At 45.3% G+C, this 20478-nt stretch overlaps 1 protein-coding gene across 1 annotated transcript in view; it reads left to right on the top strand.

The window, feature by feature from the left end:
• Window positions 1-20478, top strand: part of pcsk6 (proprotein convertase subtilisin/kexin type 6) — a gene marked incomplete at its 5' end in the record, with an annotated part of 408343 nt that overhangs the window by 133108 nt on the left and 254757 nt on the right. The window contains 3 exon segments of the mRNA XM_084308170.1: window positions 5172-5272; window positions 12416-12519; window positions 19850-19967. Coding sequence (XP_084164296.1) covers window positions 5172-5272; window positions 12416-12519; window positions 19850-19967 — 323 coding nt within the window.

The following is a 20478-nucleotide window of genomic DNA, read 5'->3' as shown; positions in this document are numbered from 1 at the left end:
ACATGTAGCGCTCAGCCCTCAGCATTTTTTATATTTTTCCCATTCGTTTTTTTTGTTCGTTTTAGTTTTAGCTTGTTCGTTTTTTTTCGTCCGTTTCTTTGCGTCCGTTTTTTTGCGTTCGTTTTCGTTTTAGTTCGCTTTTGGTTTTTTGCGTTTTTTTTTTCGTTCGTTTTTTGCGTTCGTTTTTTCCCCGCTCGTTTTCGTTTTATTTCGTTCGTTTTTGTGCGTTCGTTTTAGTTCGTTTTAGTTTTAGTTTGTTCGTTTTTTTGCGTTCGTTTTTTTCGTTTTAGTTTTAGTTTGTTTTAGTTTTAGTTTGTTTGTTTTTTTGTGTCCTTTTTTTTTGTTCGTTTTTTTCCCCGTTCGTTTTAGTTCGTTTTTGTTTTAGTTCGTTCGTTTTTTTAGCGTTCGTTTTTTTGCTTTCGTTTTTTTTGCATTTGTTTTTTTTTTCTTCTTTTTCGTTTTAGTTCGTTTTAGTTTTAGTTAGTTCGTTTTTTTAGCGTTCGTTTTTTTGCGTTTGTTTTTTTTGTTCGTTTTCGTTTTAGTTCGTTTTAGTTTTAGTTTGTTCGTTTTTTTGCGTTCGTTTTTTTTCCGTTCTTTTCCGTTCGTTTTAGTTTTAGTTCGTTCTTTTTTTTTTGCGGTTTTTTTTGTTCGTTTTTTTCCGTTCGCATCTTTTTCGTTCGTTTTCGTTTTTGTTCGTTTTTGTTTTAGTTAATTCGTTTTTTTTTTTTTCGTTCGTTTTCGTTTTAGTTTGTTTTAGTTTTAGTTTGTTCGTTTTTTAGCGTTCGTTTTTTTTTCAGCAGCAGCACATGTAGCGTTCAGCCCTCAGCAGCAGCAGCACATGTAGCGTTCAGCCCTCAGCAGCAGCAGCACATGTAGCGTTCAGCCCTCAGCAGCAGCAGCACATGTAGCGTTCAGCCCTCAGCAGCACATGTAGTGTTCAGCCCTCAGCAGCAGCAGCAGCATGTAGTGTTCAGCCCTCAGCAGCAGCAGCACATGTAGCGTTCAGCCCTCAGCAGCAGCAGAACATGTAGCGTTCAGCCCTCAGCAGCAGCAGCACATGTAGCGTTCAGCCCTCAGCAGCAGCAGCACATGTAGCGTTCAGCCCTCAGCAGCAGCAGCACATGTAGCGTTCAGCCCTCAGCAGCAGCACATGTAGCGTTCAGCCCTCAGCAGCAGCAGCACATGTAGCGTTCAGCAGCAGCAGCACATGTAGTGTTCAGCCCTCAGCAGCACATGTAGCGTTCAGCCCTCAGCAGCAGCAGCACATGTAGTGTTCAGCCCTCAGCAGCAGCAGCACATGTAGCGTTCAGCCCTCAGCAGCAGCAGCACATGTAGCGTTCAGCCCTCAGCAGCAGCACATGTAGCGTTCAGCCCTCAGCAGCAGCAGCACATGTAGCGTTCAGCCCTCAGCAGCAGCACATGTAGCGTTCAGCCCTCAGCAGCAGCAGCACATGTAGCGTTCAGCCCTCAGCAGCAGCAGCAGCACATGTAGTGTTCAGCCCTCAGCAGCAGCAGAACATGTAGCGTTCAGCCCTCAGCAGCAGCACATGTAGCGCTCAGCCCTCAGCATTTTTTATATTTTTCCCGTTCGTTTTTTTTGTTCGTTTTAGTTTTAGCTTGTTCGTTTTTTTTTCGTCCGTTTTTTTGCGTCAGTTTTTTTGCGTTCGTTTTCGTTTTAGTTCGCTTTTGGTTTTTTTGCGGGTTTTTTTCGTTCGTTTTTTGCGGGGTTTTTTTTCCGCTCGTTTTCGTTTTATTTCGTTCGTTTTTGTGCGTTCGTTTTAGTTCGTTTTAGTTTTAGTTTGTTTGTTTTTTTGTGTCCTTTTTTTTGTTCTTTTTTTTTCCCGTTCGTTTTCGTTTTAGTTCGTTTTTGTTTTAGTTCGTTCGTTTTTTTAGCGTTCGTTTTTTTGCGTTCGTTTTTTTTGCATTCGTTTTTTTTTCCTTTGTTTTCGTTTTAGTTCGTTTTAGTTTTAGTTAGTTCGTTTTTTTAGCGTTTGTTTTTTTGCGTTTGTTTTTTTTGTTCGTTTTCGTTTTAGTTCGTTTTAGTTTTAGTTCGTTTGTTTTTTTAGCGTTCGTTTTTTTGCGTTCGTTTTTTTTGCATTCGTTTTTTTTTTTTTCGTTTTCGTTTTAGTTCGTTTTAGTTTTAGTTAGTTCGTTTTTTTAGCGTTAGTTTTTTTGCGTTTGTTTTTTTTGTTCGTTTTCGTTTTAGTTCGTTTTAGTTTTAGTTCGTTCGTTTTTTTGCGTTCGTTTTTTTTCCCTTCGTTTTCGTTTGAGTTTGTTTTAGTTTTAGTTCGTTCGTTTTTTTAGCGTTCGTTTTTTTGCGTTCGTTTTTTTGCGTTCGTTTTTTTTTTTTGTTCTTTTCCGTTCGTTTTAGTTTTAGTTCATTCTTTTTTTTTAGTGTTTTTTTTGTTCGTTTTTTTTTGAATTTTTTTCGTTCGTTTTCGTTTTTGTTCGTTTTTGTTTTAGTTAGTTCGTTTTCTTTGCATTCGTTTTTTTGCATTCGTTTTTTTTTCGTTTTTTTTTGTTCGTTTTAGTTTTAGTTCGTTTTAGTTTTAGTTTGTTCGTTTTTTAGCGTTCGTTTTTTTTTCAGCAGCAGCACATGTAGCGTTCAGCCCTCAGCAGCAGCAGCACATGTAGCGTTCAGCCCTCAGCAGCAGCAGCACATGTAGCGTTCAGCCCTCAGCAGCAGCAGCACATGTAGCGTTCAGCCCTCAGCAGCACATGTAGTGTTCAGCCCTCAGCAGCAGCAGCAGCAGCATGTAGTGTTCAGCCCTCAGCAGCAGCAGCACATGTAGCATTCAGCCCTCAGCAGCAGCAGAACATGTAGCGTTCAGCCCTCAGCGGCAGCAGCACATGTAGCGTTCAGCCCTCAGCAGCAGCAGCACATGTAGTGTTCAGCCCTCAGCAGCAGCAGCACATGTAGCGTTCAGCCCTCAGCAGCAGCACATGTAGCGCTCAGCCCTCAGCAGCAGCACATGTAGCGTTCAGCCCTCAGCAGCAGCAGCACATGTAGCGTTCAGCCCTCAGCAGCAGCAGCACATGTAGCGCTCAGCCCTCAGCAGCAGCAGCACATGTAGCGTTCAGCCCTCAGCAGCAGCAGCACATGTAGCGTTCAGCCCTCAGCAGCAGCAGCACATGTAGCGTTCAGCCCTCAGCAGCAGCAGCACATGTAGCGTTCAGCCCTCAGCAGCAGCACATGTAGCGTTCAGCCCTCAGCAGCAGCAGCACATGTAGCGTTCAGCCCTCAGCAGCAGCAGCACATGTAGCGCTCAGCCCTCAGCAGCAGCATGTAGTGTTCAGCCCTCAGCAGCAGCAGCAGCAGCATGTAGTGTTCAGCCCTCAGCAGCAGCAGCACATGTAGCATTCAGCCCTCAGCAGCAGCAGAACATGTAGCGTTCAGCCCTCAGCGGCAGCAGCACATGTAGCGTTCAGCCCTCAGCAGCAGCAGCACATGTAGTGTTCAGCCCTCAGCAGCAGCAGCACATGTAGCGTTCAGCCCTCAGCAGCAGCACATGTAGCGCTCAGCCCTCAGCAGCAGCACATGTAGCGTTCAGCCCTCAGCAGCAGCAGCACATGTAGCGTTCAGCCCTCAGCAGCAGCAGCACATGTAGCGCTCAGCCCTCAGCAGCAGCAGCACATGTAGCGTTCAGCCCTCAGCAGCAGCAGCACATGTAGCGTTCAGCCCTCAGCAGCAGCAGCACATGTAGCGTTCAGCCCTCAGCAGCAGCAGCACATGTAGCGTTCAGCCCTCAGCAGCAGCACATGTAGCGTTCAGCCCTCAGCAGCAGCAGCACATGTAGCGTTCAGCCCTCAGCAGCAGCAGCACATGTAGCGCTCAGCCCTCAGCAGCAGCATGTAGTGTTCAGCCCTCAGCAGCAGCAGCACATGTAGTGTTCAGCCCTCAGCAGCAGCAGCACATGTAGCGTTCAGCCCTCAGCAGCAGCAGCACATGTATAGTGTTCAGCCCTCAGCAGCAGCATGTAGTGTTCAGCCCTCAGCAGCCCGAATTCCTGTAGACTTGTCTGCTTTTACTCTCTAGAGCCACCTATCCTCATCTATCACCAAGATTCAAGATTCAAGAGGTTTATTTGTCACATACATACCTGGGCATACAGTGAAATGTGGGTGGCCATGCCCGCATCGATTGTGCAATAATACTAATAATAAAATAGACGTAAAAATAAGGGTAATAAAAAGACATAAGATGATGCATGATAAAAATAGACATGCTAAATTCCTGAGAAGGCACTGGGTCCTATGTACACTACTATACAATATACAGTTTTAACTCTGTCATTACGCTATACTTACTATATCTAAACTATACTATATACAAGAACCACATCGGTTCTTTCCTTGTTCAGCGCAGCTCTGGAAATCACCCCCACGGGAGCAGACATGAGTTGAGCTCTGTGTTGATGCTGCCGGAGTTAGATAGATAGTTTTATTTGTCCTCGGGGGGGGGGGGGGGGGGGGGGGGGGGGTTCTTTGAGGGACTCCCACCGGGGCCATTCGTATTCATTCATTACAGTAACGGAAGTGGGTATTCCATACATCCCTACTGTATGTTACAACAGCAGAGATTATATTACTACTGTATGTTACAACAGCAGAGATTATATTACTACTGTATGACAGAGAAAGAATGCAAAAATGTAAACATTTATTAATTGATATAAGAACTTCTGTTCACGTTCCTGGCCAAATTCCTTAATCAGGTATCTGACATCAAGGCCACCTAATCATCCCTTCCCGTTAATCGGTTGATATCAGTCCTTGTCTCCTGAGCCGTTCAGCCATTGTGTAGTGTGATGTGTGCCGGGTGCCAGTGTGTATGGCAGCCATTGAGCCTGTGTAGCCCAAGGTTGGGTGCTACCAGTGGTGGTGAAGGAGGCAATTTCCACCCTACATTGTGGGACTGGGGAGCGCTTTGAGTGTCTAGAAAAGCGCTCTATAAATGCAAGTAATTATTATTATTATTATTATTATTATTATTATTATTATTATTATTATTATTATTATTATTATTATTATTATTATTATTATTATTATTATATTTCTATTTATTATGAATAATAAATAAAGTCCACACACTGTTAACACCTCCCATTGTTAACAACTGTACGTCAGTCTTTATTAACCCCGAGTTCACCGTGTGTGTTGCTGTCTTGCAGGTGACCACAGATCTGCGGCAGCGCTGTACCGACGGTCACACCGGGACCTCTGTCTCCGCCCCCATGGTGGCTGGGGTCATTGCACTGACTCTGGAGGCCAAGTCAGTACTCTCCTCCTCCTCTTCTCCTCCTCTCCTCCTCCTCTTCTCTCCTCTCCCCCTCCTCTCCTCCTTTCCCCCTCCTCCTCTCCTCCTCCTCATCTCCTCCCCCTCCTCTCCTCCTCCTCTCCTCCTTTCCCCCTCCTCCTCTCCTCCTCCTCATCTCCTCCCCCTCCTCTCCTCCTCCTCTCCTCCTTTCCCCCTCCTCCTCTCCTCCTCCTCATCTCCTCCCCCTCCTCTCCTCCTCCTCTCCTCCTTTCCCCCTCCTCCTCATCTCCTCCTCTCCTCTCCTTATCCACCTCTCCTCCTTATCCACCTCTCATCTTCCTCCTCCTCTTCTCCTCCTCTCCTCCTCCTCTCCTCATCTCCTCCTCCTCCTCTCCCCCTCCTCTCCTCCTCTCCTCCTCCTCCTCATCTCCTCCTCTCCTCTCCTTATCCACCTCTCCTCCTTATCCACCTCTCATCTTCCTCCTCCTCTCCTCCTCCTCCTCTCCTCATCTCCTCCTCTCCTTATCCACCTCCACCTCTCATCTTCCTCTTCCTCTCCTCCTCCTCCTCCTCCTCCTTCTCCTCTCCTCTCCTCCTCCTTTGGATGTATTCTCTCCAACATTGCGTGACAAATTTACCAAGGAATTTGCACTTGTATTGAGACTTAATCTATCAGGCTTATTTCAAAATATTTAAAAGGGATATTCCACATAGTTTAATAAGCCTATTTGATTTGTTACAATCTGTCCAAAAATTCATTTGTGCCTGTGGTCTGTTTTTAATCGCAAGTTAAATCTGTTAAATGTTACCAATGCTTATGGAAGTCAGTGGGGGCCGAAGCCATTAGAAAATGAGGGGTAGGACCTACGCAGCATCAACAGTCATCTCCCGCCTCGACTACTGCAACGCACTGCTAGCTGGCCTCCCGGCCACTGCCACCAAGCCTCTTCAACTCATTCAAAACGCAGCGGCCCGCCTGATCTCAAACCTACCGAAGTCGGCCCATGTCACCCCACTTCTTAGGGACCTGCACTGGCTCCCCATTGCTGCACGTATCCGCTTCAAGGCCCTCGACCTAGCATACCGTGCGGCAAAGGGAACCGCTCCCGCCTACCTCCGGTCAATGGTCTCTAACTACACACCCTCAAGACCCCTACGCTCTGCATCTTCTGGCCGCCTCAGACCTACTCCTATCCAAGCTCCCGGAGGGTCATCAAAGAGAAGCCGCCTATTCTCAGTCCTTGCCCCACAATGGTGGAATGAACTACCCATCCCAGTTAGGACAGCCGAATCCCGTCCAATCTTTCGCCGTCGACTAAAGACTCACTTATTCAACCATTATCTGAAATGATTTATTAAAAAAAAAAAAAAAAAAAAAAATCTAACCCTGACTAACCTTACTGTCATGCACTTGTCCTAATAAACTAACCTACACTGTAACACGCAACACTTGATGCACATTGTTACTCAGCTGATAGAGTTGTACCCTTCTTGCTGTCTTGTCGTACAGAACTTGTAAGTCGCTTTGGATAAAAGCGTCAGCTAAATGACTAAATGTAAATGTAAAGTGTCTTTAAAAAAGAAATTCATTGTTTTATATTTTTAATCAAGTACTCAAAAGCATAATTTTTCTCCCTTTGGATTTCAGGCTGTGTTGGCACTTTGAGTGACAGTCACCCACACAGTCTGTGACTGGCAGACAGAGAGATAGAGAGAGAGATTGATGGAATACTAATACATTTTGCCGCAGGGGGCATAATCCCACGGGACAATGCATTGGTAACTTGTTTCAAATGACAATATATACCTCTGTGAATATTATTGCACGGAGCGGAATACGGGCGTGCGCATGGGAGCGTGCGTAAAGATATTTTGACAGTGATATGGAGTGCTCCCGACTGCGGGGAGAAGACCCATCCCCGCGGCGCACACACATTTACACACACACTCCTGCGCCGCAGTCTCTCTCTCTCTCTCTCTCTCTCTCTCTCTCTCTCTCTCTCTCTCTCTCTCTCTCCCTCTCTATCCCTCTCTATCCCTCTCTCTCCCTCTCTCGCTCGCTCGTTCTCTGCTGTCTGTCGCACCCTCTGTTTGAGGAAGTCTGCCAACCACTGCACATCCACAACACAAGAAACAAGCATCTTATATCTGGCAAGAGGAGAAGGCTAAATTGTGCTAGCCTAAGCATAGCATGCAGGGGTCCACAGATCTGGAACAAGCTTGATGAAAATCTAAAAATGACTAATACCTTTAAAACCTTTAAAAAATCATTGAAAGAGGAACTGCTCAAATCATATCTCTAATTAAAATTATAACTTAGGAATAAAATTGTCTGTATTATGTATCTCTGTTATATGTCAGTCAGTAGGTAGGTGTATAAACCTACCCACGTTGTAGTTTTTTGTTTTGTTTTTGTTTGTTTGTTTTGTTTATTTTGTTATTGTTTTGTTGTTCATATTCTGTTTGTATCTGTGTTCAGGCTCCCTCCAAAAGCTTTAAATAGCTTCTTGGGAGACCTGGCACATGCACACAATTTGCGACATGTTATCACATGAGGATACTCGCATGTAAAATGTATCGTGTGTGTGTGTGAATAAAAATTCAATTCAATTCAAAAGTAATTTCACTGCTCTGTTGTTGAGTGAATTGTGGGCGGTGACTACAACCAGTAGTATTCACGTCAGCAAAACAGTCAAACTAGACTGATGAGTCAATATGATAATTAGAGACACAGAACACATTGATATAATCCCCCATTGCTAGGAAACAATGCTAAACACTGGAAAATGCCATTTATGATGCATGGGACCTTAAATACAAGTTCCAATCCATAATACAAACAGTAACAAAAGACACAGTGAATAAACAAGGCCGCACAGACGCCTCATTTTCGGTTCTTAAGTAGACAACAAAATATGGCGGGTACAATAACATGATATTATTTATTGAATATGTTGAGGGAAAATAATATGAGTATACAGTAGGTAACACTGGTTAGTTTACTTCCTCTACTCAGATGTTTCACAGTAGAACGTTGTCCAATAGGAATGTGAGTCAGCTACTGACCTATCTACATAGATACACATGTGCAAGTAAAAATAGAAAATGTCAATATTGAACAAGTGTATGAGATAAAAAATGTTGGAGTAATGTTAGACAGTAAATTATGTTGGAAATCTCCTATAAGATATGTTAGAACCAAGTTCAAGTTTCAAGTTCAAGTTTCTTTATTAGTTGTCATACAGAAGTACAGAATACTTTTATATAAAATGCTTCTTTCTGTTTTGCTCCAGAGATTGTGCTAGATAAAAATAGATAAGTATAAAGTATAGTAAGTATAAAATAGAAGTCAAGTACGTAGACAACCAAAGTAGCAAGGAGTATGCCAGTATTGTGCAAAACATTATTCTGGAACAGAGGATGTTGTATACTCTGTATTGTTGTCTTGTCTTACCATATTTGAGTTACTGTGTGCAGATATGGGGGAATGCATACATAAGCACTTTAAAACCATTAATTATACTACAGAAAAAAGCGATGAGAATTGTACACAAGGTCGGATTTCGGGATCACACAAATAACTTGTTCTTAAAGTCAAATGCCTTAATGGACTTATTCAAATTTAAACTGGCACAGATAATGTATCGAGCAAAGACTCAAGAACTCCCAGGTAACATTAAAAAATTATTTATAGAGAGGGATATAATTTGAGCGGTATCTTCAACTTTGATAAACGTTACGCTCGCATCGATCTCATGAGCAGGTGCATATCATCCTATGGAGTAACTGTGTGGAATGGGCTAGATTAGAAGATCAAATGAAGGAAAGCTGAAATATTGCTCTATTTAAAAGACTTTATAAAGGAATGATATCTGCAAATTACCAAAAAGAGGAAAGGGGAGGTGACTATTGTCTTCTGGATTCTAAGCAGTTTTTTTTTCTTTTGTACTACATCGTCGATACTGATATTATTTATTTATTTTATGTTGTTTTCAATGTTAAGAATGAAGAATTATTGGTAATGTGGATATTCTCCATTATATAAAGTATTAATTAATGTTCCCACTCGGAAGTGGGGGATAGGGGTATAGGGCATGATAGCTTCTTCCTACTCCTTTTCGAACAGTGATATGTATATTTTTCGTTGTTTGTCTTTTTTTATTCTTTGTTTTTAAATCATGTAGGAATTAATAAAAGATTCATTCATTCATTCACCACTGTCAACACCACCGTCCCTCCCATGGATCAGGCTCCTCATTCACTTCATTCATTCACTTTGAGTACAAAGTATAACGTGGTTCTCGTGTAATAGTCCGGCAATGAGGACCATGTAGAGTAGACTGACCATTAAATAACCACTGAATTCCGTGCTCATTCCAACAACATTCCCTTTTTAATTTTTCTCATTGGTTAGAAGGGCCGAGCCTCTCTGTGAGACTTTAGAATGGAATGCCTCTGCACATATTTATAAAATGATCCAATGCTAATTCAACATCTGGGTTTTCTAACATAATTTGAAATATCACTATGATGGAGATCATGTTGAAGGCCTGCTCGTTAAAATGTTTACTTGCGATTGAGCTTTCTTTATAGTCGCGTATCCCTAATGGGGCAATGGTCACTTATTCCAAGGCCAAGAATCTAATGGTCTCAGTTTGACAGCAAAGCTCTTCTTGGCTCATCATTATACAGAACACATGAAGGATCTCTGCTCTGTTCTGTTCTGTTCTGTTCTGTTCTGCTCTGTTCTGTTCTGTTCTGTTCTTCTCTGTTCTGTTCTGCTCTGTTCTGCTCTGTTCTGTTCTGCTCTGTTCTGTTCTGTTCTGCTCTGTTCTGTTCTGTTCTGCTCTGTTCTGTTCTGCTCTGTTCTGCTCTTTTCTGTTCTGTTCTGTTCTGCTCTGTTCTGTTCTGTTCTGTTCTGCTCTGTTCTGTTCTGTTCTGCTCTGTTCTGTTCTGTTCTGTTCTGTTCTGTTCTGCTCTGCTCTGTTCTGTTCTGTTCTGTTCTGTTCTGCTCTGTTCTGCTCTGTTCTGTTATGTTCTGTTCTGTTCTGCTCTTTTCTGTTCTGTTCTGCTCTGTTCTGTTCTGCTCTGCTCTGCTCTGTTCTGTTCTGTTCTGCTCTTTTCTGTTCTGCTCTGTTCTGTTCTGCTCTGCTCTGTTCTGTTCTGCTCTGTTCTGCTCTGTTCTGTTCTGCTCTGTTCTGTTCTGTTCTGCTCTGTTCTGTTCTGTTCTGTTCTGCTCTGTTCTGCTCTGTTCTGTTCTGTTCTGCTCTTTTCTGTTCTGTTCTGTTCTGTTCTGTTCTGCTCTGCTCTGCTCTGTTCTGCTCTTTTCTGTTCTGTTCTGTTCTGCTCTGTTCTGCTCTGTTCTGTTATGCTCTGTTCTGTTCTGCTCTGTTCTGCGCTGTTCTGTTCTGTTATGTTCTGCTCTGCTCTGTTCTGTTCTGTTCTGTTCTGTTCTGCTCTGTTCTGTTATGTTCTGTTCTGTTCTGCTCTTTTCTGTTCTGTTCTGCTCTGTTCTGTTCTGCTCTGCTCTGCTCTGTTCTGTTCTGTTCTGCTCTTTTCTGTTCTGCTCTTTTCTGTTCTGTTCTGTTCTGCTCTGCTCTGTTCTGTTCTGTTCTGTTCTGCTCTGCTCTGTTCTGTTCTGTTCTGTTCTGCTCTGCTCTGTTCTGTTCTGCTCTGTTCTGTTCTGTTCTGCTCTGCTCTGTTCTGTTCTGTTCTGTTCTGTTCTGTTCTGTTCTGTTCTGCTCTGCTCTGTTCTGTTCTGTTCTGTTCTGCTCTGCTCTGTTCTGTTCTGTTCTGCTCTCTTCTGTTCTGTTCTGCTCTGCTCTGTTCTGCTCTGTTCTGTTCTGCTCTTTTCTGTTCTGTTCTGTTCTGTTCTGCTCTGTTCTGCTCTGTTCTGTTCTGCTCTGTTCTGCTCTGTTCTGCTCTGTTCTGTTCTGCTCTGCTCTGTTCTGTTCTGTTCTGCTCTGTTCTGTTCTGTTCTGTTCTGTTCTGCTCTGTTCTGTTCTGTTCTGTTCTGTTCTGCTCTGTTCTGTTCTGCTCTGTTCTGCTCTGTTCTGCTCTGCTCTGTTCTGTTCTGTTCTGTTCTGCTCTGCTCTGTTCTGTTCTGCTCTGTTCTGTTCTGTTCTGCTCTGTTCTGTTCTGCTCTGTTCTGTTCTGCTCTGTTCTGTTCTGTTCTGCTCTGTTCTGTTCTGCTCTGTTCTGTTCTGTTCTGTTCTGTTCTGCTCTGTTCTGTTCTGTTCTGCTCTGTTCTGTTCTGCTCTGTTCTGTTCTGTTCTGCTCTGTTCTGTTCTGTTCTGCTCTGTTCTGTTCTGTTCTGCTCTGTTCTGTTCTGCTCTGTTCTGTTCTGCTCTGTTCTGTTCTGTTCTGCTCTGTTCTGTCCTGTTCTGTTCTGTTCTGTTCTGTTCTGCTCTGTTCTGTCCTGTTCTGTTCTGCTCTGTTCTGTTCTGTTCTGCTCTGCTCTGTTCTGTTCTCTGTTCTGTTCTGCTCTGTTCTGTTCTGTTCTCTGTTCTGTTCTGCTCTGTTCTGTTCTGTTCTGTTCTGCTCTGTTCTGCTCTGTTCTGTTCTGTTCTGTTCTCTGTTCTGTTCTCTGTTCTGTTCTGTTCTGCTCTGTTCTGTTCTGTTCTGTTCTGTTCTCTGTTCTGTTCTGTTCTGTTCTGCTCTGTTCTGTTCTGTTCTGCTCTGTTCTGTTCTGTTCTGTTCTGTTCTGCTCTGTTCTGTTCTGTTCTCTGTTCTGTTCTGTTCTGTTCTGTTCTGTTCTGTTCTGCTCTGTTCTGTTCTGTTCTGTTCTGTTCTGTTCTCTGTTCTGTTCTGTTCTGTTCTGCTCTGTTCTGTTCTGTTCTGTTCTGCTCTGTTCTGTTCTGTTCTGTTCTCTGTTCTGTTCTGCTCTGTTCTGCTCTGTTCTGTTCTGTTCTGTTCTGTTCTGCTCTGTTCTGTTCTGCTCTGTTCTGTTCTGCTCTGTTCTGCTCTGTTCTGTTCTGTTCTGCTCTGTTCTGTTCTGCTCTGTTCTGTTCTGTTCTGCTCTGTTCTGCTCTGCTCTGTTCTGTTCTGTTCTGTTCTGCTCTGTTCTGTTCTGCTCTGTTCTGTTCTGTTCTGCTCTGTTCTGTTCTGTTCTGCTCTGTTCTAATCTAATCTAATCTATGCTATGCTATTGATCTGTAGTCCATTGATTACGTGGAGAGATGTTCAGCACCTGCTGGTCAGAACCTCCAGGACCGTGCATCTGAAGGCCAACGACTGGAAGACCAACGCAGCCGGTTACAGAGGTACAACACCCCCCCAGTACCCCCCCACAGTACCCCCCCACAGTACACCCCCACAGTACACCCCCACAGTACCCCCCCCACAGTACCCCCCCACAGTACCCCCCCACAGTACCCCCCCACAGTACACCCCCACAGTACCCCCCCACAGTACCCCCCACAACCCCCCCCCACAGTACCCCCCCCCCCACAGTACCCCCCCACAGTACCCCCCCACAGTACACCCCCACAGTACCCCCCCACAGTACCCCCCCACAGTACACCCCCACAGTACCCCCCCACAGTACCCCCCCCAGAGTACACCCCCACAGTACCCCCCCACAGTACCCCCCACAACCCCCCCCCCACAGTACCCCCCCCAGAGTACCCCCCCACAGTACACCCCCACAGTACCCCCCCACAGTACCCCCCCACAGTACCTCCCCCACAGTACACCCCCACAGTACCCCCCCACAGTACCCCCCAGAGTACACCCCCACAGTACCCCCCCACAGTACCCCCCCACAGTACACTCCCCCACAGTACCCCCCCAGAGTACCCCCCCACAGTACCCTCCAACAGTACCCCCCCACAGTACCCCCCCACAGTACCCCCCCCACAGTACCCCCCCACAGTACCCCCCCACAGTACACCCCCACAGTACACCCCCCCACAGTACCCCCCCACAGTACACCCCCACAGTACCCCCCCCCACAGTACCCCCCCACAGTACCCCCCCAGAGTACCCCCCCACAGTACCCTCCCACAGTACCCCCCCACAGTACCCCCCCACAGTACCCCCCCAGAGTACCCCCCCAGAGTACCCCCCCCCAACATTACACCCCCACAGTACCCCCCCACAGTACCCCCCCACAGTACCCCCCCAGAGTACACCCCCAGAGTACACAGTATGCTGTGTGTTCTCTGTGTACTCTCTGTGTGTGTTAAGAGTGTGTCTCTGTGTGTGTTAAGAGTGTGTCCTCTGTGTGTGTTAAGAGTGTGTCTCTGTGTGTGTTAAGAGTGTGTCTCTGTGTGTGTTCTCTCTCAGTGTGTGTTAAGAGTGTGTCTCTGTGTGTACTCTCTCTGTGTGTTAAGAGTGTGTCCTCTGTGTGTGTTCTCTCTCTGTGTGTGTTAAGAGTGTGTCCTCTGTGTATGTTCTCTCTCTGTGTGTGTTAAGAGTGTGTCTCTGTGTGTCCTCTCTGTGTGTGTTAAGAGTGTACTCTCTGTGTGTGTTAAGAGTGTGTACTCTCTGTGTGTGTTAAGAGTGTGTCCTCAGTGTGTACTCTCTGTGTGTGTTAAGAGTGTGTCCTCTGTGTGTTCTCTCTGTGTGTGTTAAGAGTGTGTCTCTGTGTGTGTTCTCTCTCTGTGTGTGTTAAGAGTGTGTCTCTGTGTGTACTCTCTCTGTGTGTGTTAAGAGTGTGTCCTCTGTGTGTACTCTCTGTGTGTGTTAAGAGTGTGTCTCTGTGTGTACTCTCTCTGTGTGTGTTAAGAGTGTGTCCTCTGTGTGTACTCTCTGTGTGTGTTAAGAGTGTGTCTCTGTGTGTGTTCTCTCTCCGTGTGTGTTAAGAGTGTGTCTCTGTGTGTACTCTCTCTGTGTGTGTTAAGAGTGTGTCGTCTGTGTGTACTCTCTGTGTGTGTTAAGAGTGTGTCTCTGTGTGTCCTCTGTGTGTGTTAAGAGTGTGTCCTCAGTGTGTTCTCTCTGTGTGTGTTAAGAGTGTACTCTCTGTGTGTACTCTCTGTGTGTGTTAACAGTGTGTCTCTGTGTGTGTTAAGAGTGTGTCTCTGTGTGTCCTCTGTGTGTGTTAAGAGTGTGTCCTCAGTGTGTTCTCTCTGTGTGTGTTAAGAGTGTACTCTCTGTGTGTACTCTCTGTGTGTGTTAACAGTGTGTCTCTGTGTGTGTTCTCTCTCAGTGTGTGTTAAGAGTGTGTCTCTGTGTGTGTTCTCTCTCAGTGTGTGTTAACAGTGTGTCTCTGTGTGTACTATCTCTGTGTGTTAAGAGTGTGTCTCTGTGTGTGTTCTCTCTCTGTGTGTTAAGAGTGTGTCTCTGTGTGTGTTCTCTCTCTGTGTGTGTTAAGAGTGTGTCTCTGTGTGTACTCTCTCTGTGTGTGTTAAGAGTGTACTCTCTGTGTGTACTCTCTGTGTGTGTTAACAGTGTGTCTCTGTGTGTGTTAAGAGTGTGTCCTCAGTGTGTACTCTCTCTGTGTGTGTTAACAGTGTGTCTCTGTGTGTACTCTCTGTGTGTGTTAACAGTGTGTCTCTGTGTGTACTCTCTGTGTGTGTTAACAGTGTGTCTCTGTGTGTGTCCTCTCTGTGTGTGTTAACAGTGTGTCTCTGTGTGTACTCTCTGTGTGTGTTAACAGTGTGTCTCTGTGTGTACTCTCTGTGTGTGTTAAGAGTGTGTACTCTCTGTGTGTGTTCTCTCTGTGTGTGTTAAGAGTGTGTCCTCAGTGTGTACTCTCTGTGTGTGTTAAGAGTGTGTCTCTGTGTGTACTCTCTGTGTGTGTTAAGAGTGTGTCTCTGTGTGTACTCTCTGTGTGTGTTAAGAGTGTGTACTCTCTGTGTGTGTCCTCTCTGTGTGTGTTAAGAGTGTACTCTCTGTGTGTGTCCTCTCTGTGTGTGTTAAGAGTGTACTCTCTGTGTGTGTCCTCTCTGTGTGTGTTAAGAGTGTACTCTCTGTGTGTGTCCTCTCTGTGTGTCTCTCAGTGTGTGTTAAGAGTGTGTACTCTGTGTGTACTCTCTCTGTGTGTTAAGAGTGTGTCCTCTGTGTGTGTTCTCTCTGTGTGTGTTAAGAGTGTGTACTCTCTGTGTGTTAAGAGTGTGTCCTCTGTGTGTACTCTCTGTGTGTGTTAAGAGTGTGTACTCTCTGTGTGTACTCTCTGTGTGTGTTAAGAGTGTGTACTCTCTGTGTGTGTTAAGAGTGTGTCCTCTGTGTGTACTCTCTGTGTGTGTTAAGAGTGTGTACTCTCTGTGTGTACTCTCTGTGTGTGTTAAGAGTGTGTACTCTCTGTGTGTGTTAAGAGTGTGTCTCTGTGTGTGTTAAGAGTGTGTCTCTGTGTGTGTTAAGAGTGTGTCTCTGTGTGTGTGTTAAGAGTGTGTACTCTCTGTGTGTGTTAAGAGTGTGTCCTCTCTGTGTGTGTTAAGAGTGTGTACTCTCTGTGTGTACTCTCTGTGTGTGTTAAGAGTGTGTACTCTCTGTGTGTTAAGAGTGTGTCCTCTCTGTGTGTGTTAAGAGTGTGTCTCTGTGTGTACTCTCTCTGTGTGTTAAGAGTGTGTCCTCTGTGTGTACTCTCTGTGTGTGTTAAGAGTGTGTCTCTGTGTGTACTCTCTGTGTGTGTGTTAAGAGTGTGTCTCTGTGTGTCCTCTGTGTGTGTTAAGAGTGTGTCTATGTGTGTCCTCTGTGTGTGTTAAGAGTGTGTCTCTGTGTGTACTCTCTGTGTATTAAGAGTGTGTCTCTGTGTGTACTCTCTGTGTGTGTTAAGAGTGTGTCTCTGTGTGTGTTAAGAGTGTGTCTCTGTGTGTCCTCTGTGTGTGTTAAGAGTGTGTCTCTGTGTGTCCTCTGTGTGTGTTAAGAGTGTGTCTCTGTGTGTCCTCTGTGTGTGTTAAGAGTGTGTCTCTGTGTGTACTCTCTGTGTGTTAAGAGTGTGTCCTCTGTGTGTCCTCTCTGTGTGTGTTAACAGTGTGTCTCTGTGTGTACTCTCTGTGTGTGTTAACAGTGTGTCTCTGTGTGTGTTAAGAGTGTGTCCTCAGTGTGTACTCTCTCTGTGTGTGTTAACAGTGTGTCTCTGTGTGTACTCTCTGTGTGTGTTAACAGTGTGTCTCTGTGTGTACTCTCTGTGTGTGTTAACAGTGTGTCTCTGTGTGTGTCCTCTCTGTGTGTGTTAACAGTGTGTCTCTGTGTGTACTCTCTGTGTGTGTTAACAGTGTGTCTCTGTGTGTACTCTCTGTGTGTGTTAAGAGTGTGTACTCTCTGTGTGTGTTCTCTCTGTGTGTGTTAAGAGTGTGTCCTCAGTGTGTACTCTCTGTGTGTGTTAAGAGTGTGTCTCTGTGTGTACTCTCTGTGTGTGTTAAGAGTGTGTCTCTGTGTGTACTCTCTGTGTGTGTTAAGAGTGTGTACTCTCTGTGTGTGTCCTCTCTGTGTGTGTTAAGAGTGTACTCTCTGTGTGTGTCCTCTCTGTGTGTGTTAAGAGTGTACTCTCTGTGTGTGTCCTCTCTGTGTGTGTTAAGAGTGTACTCTCTGTGTGTGTCCTCTCTGTGTGTCTCTCAGTGTGTGTTAAGAGTGTGTACTCTGTGTGTACTCTCTCTGTGTGTTAAGAGTGTGTCCTCTGTGTGTGTTCTCTCTGTGTGTGTTAAGAGTGTGTACTCTCTGTGTGTTAAGAGTGTGTACTCTCTGTGTGTACTCTCTGTGTGTGTTAAGAGTGTGTACTCTCTGTGTGTGTTAAGAGTGTGCCCTCTGTGTGTACTCTCTGTGTGTGTTAAGAGTGTGTACTCTCTGTGTGTACTCTCTGTGTGTGTTAAGAGTGTGTACTCTCTGTGTGTGTTAAGAGTGTGTCTGTGTGTGTGTTAAGAGTGTGTCTCTGTGTGTGTGTTAAGAGTGTGTCTCTGTGTGTGTGTTAAGAGTGTGTACTCTCTGTGTGTGTTAAGAGTGTGTCCTCTCTGTGTGTGTTAAGAGTGTTTATACAACGGCATGCAAATTTCTCGATTCTGATTGGCTGAAACAGTCATTTTGCACGTCTTTATTGGCAACAATCCACGCTGCTGGCCCAGGACCCGCCCACAACCGACCCACATCACATCACTCCGCCGGATCACAAGAAGGTGGCCAATAATCTTTACAAATGGATATGTTGATGCGACTAAACGACTAAATATCAAGCGATTCTGTCACAGCGAATGTCTTAGTCGTTTAAACAATGTTGGATGATGTAATTGATGGGTCTTGAATCATTCTGTAACAAAAGAAAAATCGCGGATTGATTGATGGATTAATTTGCGATTTTTTTTTCAATTTCTTTTTCCTTTCGACTGTCAGCGCTCGCTCTAGTCTCCACCCACCGCCACACCCCCCCCACACACATACACACACACACGCACACACACACACGCACGCACACGCACGCACACACACACACACTCTGCCTGCAACGCGGGGGATAGTCAGATAGCTGGGTGCTGCGCTGTTCTAAGTGAGCATGGCCTATTGAGTTGATTGATTGATTGATTGCTAATTTTATTACTGTACGCTTGGTTTCCAACTGGTTAAGTTTAGGCCCTCTACAGTAGGTTTAAAAAATAAATAAAAGAATAGGGCGAAGAAAACGTTTTTTTCCTATAGGGCAAAGAAGACGTTTTAATTTGTTTTACCTACTTTATATAGAAGCATCTAAGAATGAAGTTCTATGGAAAGTAGGTCTGCATTCCCTTAACAATTGTGTGTATTGAGCCGTACTGTATTGTACCCATTCTGCATCTGGTAATAAAATGTTCAATCAATCATTCCAATAATACACAGTTGGATGTGTTAGTTGGTTGGATGCACTTCAAGCTGCTTCCACATGAGGCAACTTCTCTCAATCATTCCAATAATACACAGTTGGATGTGTTAGTTTGGTTGGATGCACTTCAAGCTGCTTCCACATGGAGGCAACTTGTCTTTTTTGTAGTTGTGGGAACTACTTTTTCTGGCGGATGGTTTTTTCAATAAATCTTCGATTAATGTGTGTTTATTGTATAGAAATAAGGTTGGATGAATCTAGCAGTTGTATAAAAGCTTTACATCACTTGCAGTCGTGATTTGTGACCAATAAACCATGCCTAGGGGGGTCTAACGACCACCCCTAGGCATAGTTTATTGGTCACAAACCACTCCTGCGCGTGATGTAATGCTTAAGTACTCTCTGTGTGTACTCTCTGTGTGTGTTAAGAGTGTGTACTCTCTGTGTGTTAAAAAGTGTGTCCTCTCTGTGTGTGTTAAGAGTGTGTATCTGTGTGTACTCTCTCTGTGTGTTAAGAGTGTGTCCTCTGTGTGTACTCTCTGTGTGTGTTAAGAGTATGTCTCTGTGTGTACTCTCTGTGTGTGTTAAGAGTGTGTCTCTGTGTGTCCTCTGTGTGTGTTAAGAGTGTGTCTCTGTGTGTCCTCTGTGTGTGTTAAGAGTGTGTCTCTGTGTGTACTCTCTGTGTATTAAGAGTGTGTCTCTGTGTGTACTCTCTGTGTGTGTTAAGAGTGTGTCTCTGTGTGTGTTAAGAGTGTGTCTCTGTGTGTCCTCTGTGTGTGTTAAGAGTGTGTCTCTGTGTGTCCTCTGTGTGTGTTAAGAGTGTGTCTCTGTGTGTCCTCTGTGTGTGTTAAGAGTGTGTCTCTGTGTGTACTCTCTGTGTGTTAAGAGTGTGTTCTCTCAGTGTGTGTTAAGAGTGTGTACTCTCTGTGTGTGTTAAGAGTGTGTCCTCTGTGTGTACTCTCTGTGTGTACTCTCTGTGTGTTAAGAGTGTGTTCTCTCAGTGTGTGTTAAGAGTGTGTACTCTCTGTGTGTGTTAAGAGTGTGTCCTCTGTGTGTACTCTCTGTGTGTACTCTCTGTGTGTGTCCTCTGTGTGTCTCTCTGTGTGTGTTAAGAGTGTACTCTCTGTGTGTCCTCTGTGTGTGTTAAGAGTGTGTCTCTGTGTGTCCTCTGTGTGTGTTAAGAGTGTGTCTCTGTGTGTCCTCTGTGTGTGTTAAGAGTGTGTCTCTGTGTGTACTCTCTGTGTGTTAAGAGTGTGTTCTCTCAGTGTGTGTTAAGAGTGTGTACTCTCTGTGTGTGTTAAGAGTGTGTCCTCTGTGTGTACTCTCTGTGTGTACTCTCTGTGTGTTAAGAGTGTGTTCTCTCAGTGTGTGTTAAGAGTGTGTTCTCTCAGTGTGTGTTAAGAGTGTGTACTCTCTGTGTGTGTTAAGAGTGTGTCCTCTGTGTGTACTCTCTGTGTGTACTCTCTGTGTGTTAAGAGTGTGTTCTCTCAGTGTGTGTTAAGAGTGTGTTCTCTCAGTGTGTGTTAAGAGTGTGTACTCTCTGTGTGTGTTAAGAGTGTGTCCTCTGTGTGTACTCTCTGTGTGTACTCTCTGTGTGTGTCCTCTGTGTGTCTCTCAGTGTGTGTTAACAGTGTGCCCTCTCTGTGCCCTCTCAGTGTGTGTTAACAGTGTGCCCTCTCTGTGCCCTCTCAGTGTGTGTTAACAGTGTGCCCTCTCTGTGCCCTCTCAGTGTGTGTTAACAGTGTGCCCTCTCTGTGCCCTCTCAGTGTGTGTTAACAGTGTGCCCTCTCTGTGCCCTCTCAGTGTGTGTTAACAGTGTGCCCTCTCTGTGCCCTCTCTGTGCCCTCTCTGTGCCCTCTCAGTCAGCCACCTCTATGGGTTCGGCCTGGTGGATGCGGAGGCCATGGTGGTGGAGGCCAGGAAGTGGAGGAGTGTCCCGCCTCAGCACACCTGCACCCGCGTCTCCGACAGACGCACCAGGTGAGAGCCTCAGCACAGCTGCACCCGCGTGTCTGACAGACGCACCAGGTGAGAGCCTCAGCACAGCTGCACCCGCGTCTCCGACAGACGCACCAGGTGAGAGCCTCAGCACAGCTGCACCCGCGTGTCTGACAGACGCACCAGGTGAGAGCCTCAGCACAGCTGCACCCGCGTCTCCGACAGACGCACCAGGTGAGCCGCCACGCTGTCAGGGGGGGTCCTACTAGTCACCACAAAGTACCAGAAAATACCACAAAGTACCACAGAATACCCCAAAGTACCACAGAATACCCCAAAGTACCACAAAATACCCCAAAGTACCACAAAATACCCCAAAGTACCACAGAATACCCCAAAGTATACCCCAAAATACCCCAAAGTATACCCCAAAATACCGCAAAGTACCGCAAAGTATACCCTAAAATACCCCAAAATACCCCAAAGTATACCCCAAAGTACACCAAAATACCCCAAAGTATACCCCAAAGTACCCGAAAGTATACCCCAAAAT

The sequence above is a fragment of the Notolepis coatsorum genome (assembly GCF_963971535.1).
Source record: "Notolepis coatsorum genome assembly, chromosome: 2".
NCBI classification, from domain to species: domain Eukaryota; kingdom Metazoa; phylum Chordata; class Actinopteri; order Aulopiformes; family Paralepididae; genus Notolepis; species Notolepis coatsorum.
Note: the sequence above shows the minus strand (reverse complement) of the source record. Positions and strands in the feature narration are given on the sequence as shown.